The 2,878-nt window shown below is 38.8% G+C and overlaps 1 protein-coding gene across 1 annotated transcript in view; it reads right to left on the reverse strand.

The window, feature by feature from the left end:
* Nucleotides 1–1,660: 1,660 nt before the first annotated feature.
* The window catches only part of PLA2G7 (phospholipase A2, group VII (platelet-activating factor acetylhydrolase, plasma)), an 8,501-nt gene continuing 7,283 nt past the window's right edge, over nucleotides 1,661–2,878 (reverse strand). Inside the window, exons 9-10 of the mRNA XM_009697943.1 lie at nucleotides 2,299–2,447; nucleotides 1,661–1,925 (exon numbers count right to left, since the gene is read on the reverse strand). Coding sequence (XP_009696245.1) covers nucleotides 1,822–1,925; nucleotides 2,299–2,447 — 253 coding nt within the window. The 3' untranslated portion in view covers nucleotides 1,661–1,821. The remainder of the gene's footprint in view (nucleotides 1,926–2,298; nucleotides 2,448–2,878) is intronic.

A 2,878-nucleotide genomic window follows, 5' to 3' on the forward strand; every position in this document is an offset into this window, starting at 1 on the left:
AATACTGTATGCATACAGAGTATCATACTTGTACCGCAGTTAGATGCAGCTATGCACATCTTGCAGTTACTGGTTCTGTTTTGACCCTAAGCAGTTCTCTAGAGCCATACTGAATGCTTTGGAATACCATGCAGTCATGTACAAAATAGAACTTGTATTTATGACATGGCCTTAATCACTAATTAAAGATGAAGCCTTTCCTCTAAACGTGAAGCAGACCTAGTAGAATGGTTTTGCTGCTGCATGTGTACAGTGTGGTAAGGACTTCTCCTTAAAACAGCTGCAGCTTATCTTGGCTTTTATTCTCCTCCTCATGTGCCGAAAAGGGGTTTCTGTTTTATAGTCCCATTCCATGTTCCTGTACACCACAGCTGCTTCCTCCTCTTCAGAGGCTATGGATTTTTCATGCTGCCATAATGACTTAGGAACCCAAGGTCTCTGACAATGTAATAGTCTGTGTGAGTATCACACTAGATCTCAAGTGTCAGTGCTTACTGAGTGAGAAAAACACTTGCATGTTTATTCCCTTAATAGAGACAATACATGGTGGTAGGCTGGAGAGAATTTAATTAAATTCTGAAAACAGGTCTTAGATGTTGTTGGAATCTCATGTTAAGATCACAGATTATATAAATATTTAATTACACTGTTAACTGCTTTGCTTGTACTGCTTGCTTCAGTTGTTTTGTTTGTAACCTGATTTTGAAACAAATAGGCTACGGCTAGAAGTAGTCCCCCTCTTGCAATGCTTACTCATTTAGTAGTCACCCTTCCATGTGGCAGCTTCAAAGAGTTTTGTTGGCTAAAGAAGACTCTAATTTTTAGAACCACATAGTCAACTGCTTCTACCGACAGATACAGACAGCAATGCTAGTACCTGGACAAAGACGAGTGTCTGGAGTGTGTTACAACATGAGAGACATCAAGCTGATCAGGCAATGCTTACATGCTCCTTTTTAAAGGGAGCAGTAGAAGTGACACATCTCTTCTGTAATTTCACCTACAACAGTACGAGTGAGTGAGAGTGGTAATACAGAGATTAACAAGAGAGGCACTGCTTGGAGCTTTGCCTAAGGGGAATTACAGTTGCTACAACAAGGGACCATTTCAGCAGCTTTTGGAATGGAAACATCCTCTGAATATGGCAGTAAATCTTAAATATAAGTGGATTAAGTTCATATGAGGAGTCCTGTGTCTGAACAAACACTTTTCTCTGCTGTTATCTTAAACTATTTCCTGTCACTTTTACTATGACTTTTATTAAAATAAGAGTTTTGAAGACTTTCTTTCACTGGCACCTCTCTGACTAGAAGGAGCAAAAACCTCCAACTCTCAGCTGTTGTCAGAGCACAGCTGAAATACTAAGTAGTTTAACAACACATTAAGGATTTATTTTTTTTCGTACACTGCAAAAAAGGCTTGCTGGATGTAAACTGACTTAAAGCTTGGTAAGCAGAACTTTAGTTTAGTTCCTTGGAGCTTAATCTCTTTTTCTCTCTCTGCAAACTTGATTCTAGGTCAAAACCAGAAAGAGCATTTAAATTACCATCAAGTGATTTTTTTTTTTCCCCAGCTGCCTATAAAGCAGAAGTTATCCTGTTGCAGTATTTCAGAGAATCCCACTAACTCATTTGAACTAAAAACCTCTCTACATTTTCATGATAGTGTAACCTAAAGGCCTTATCTTTTTTTTGTTCCACACCCCAAAAGCTGTGTAGGTGGCCAATGCTATCACGTGTCTGAGCAATGTCTGGCCAACGTTAGTGTCCTGATGTCCGTGGCATTTTCAGTTCTTAGTATTCCTTAGTACTTCAGTATTGCTTATTCAGGTTCAGCTGGAGATAAGTCAATATTGGTACCAGGAATAACGTTGGGTCCTATGCCATCCACAAGAGAATCCCACTTATCGAAATCTTTCTTAAGACCTATAAAATGGGGGAAAGAAAACCCAAGTGGTAAGTAGTCAGCTTTTTGTAAAGCTCCAGTGAAAAAATTAAGTTACAGGACAGATGAAGCAACTTTGCAAAGTATGGGAGGCATGATGTTTTAAGGAGGGAAAAATGACACTCCAGGTTTTTATGCATTAGAAAAAAACTGCGGTGTTCCTCCTCTGAATTGCTTAGATTACAAAAGTAACTAACAAACCTCTAGAAAAAGAGTCTAATTGTTGTTTTTTCTACTTAAACTTTTCTGACGCACTTACTTTTGATCTTGTTCTAAACAGAATTGTTATATAAAAAGCTTCATAGGAATTAAGTATTAATTTAACTTCATACTTTGATGTAAACCGATACTTACTCAAATGTTTCTGCAGGAAGGCTAATGAAGCATGATTGCTTATATCAATAGCTTCATTTGGATCTATTTCTCCTTTTAATTTGAAAAATCTTCCAATGATTTCTCCGCTCACAAAGGTAAAGTCAGGAAAGCTCTGATGTACTGACCCCCTGCAAAGAGAACAATGATCAACAGGTTTACAAGAATGCAGTTGTCTGATTAAAAGATGCCATGGGTTGCACAGACTTCTTCAAAGACAGTCACACATCTCATGCGGTCTTGTTGAGCAGAAGATAAAACAGGTTAATCTCATGAGCATGCAAGATTAGCAGTAAATTCTGTCCTAACCACAGGAGGGAGGAAGTTTTGTACACATTTATTCTAAGTCACTATAATTACAATGGCAATAAAGAGTAAGCTTGGCAAAACTTCCAAGATCAAGTTGTCTCTCTGCTCTAAGGTGGATTATAGAGCCATCCACTCGCCTGTATGCAGTGCTTTCAGCAGGTGCGTTTATAACTGCACCCAAAAGGCTACCAAAAGTGTTCAAACACAGGTGATGCATGAGGCCCAGAGCAAAACGTGTGCCCCAGGGCAGGAA

This window comes from Cariama cristata, unplaced genomic scaffold (genome assembly GCF_000690535.1).
Source record: "Cariama cristata isolate BGI_N322 unplaced genomic scaffold, ASM69053v1 scaffold27813, whole genome shotgun sequence".
In the NCBI taxonomy this organism is placed as follows: domain Eukaryota; kingdom Metazoa; phylum Chordata; class Aves; order Cariamiformes; family Cariamidae; genus Cariama; species Cariama cristata.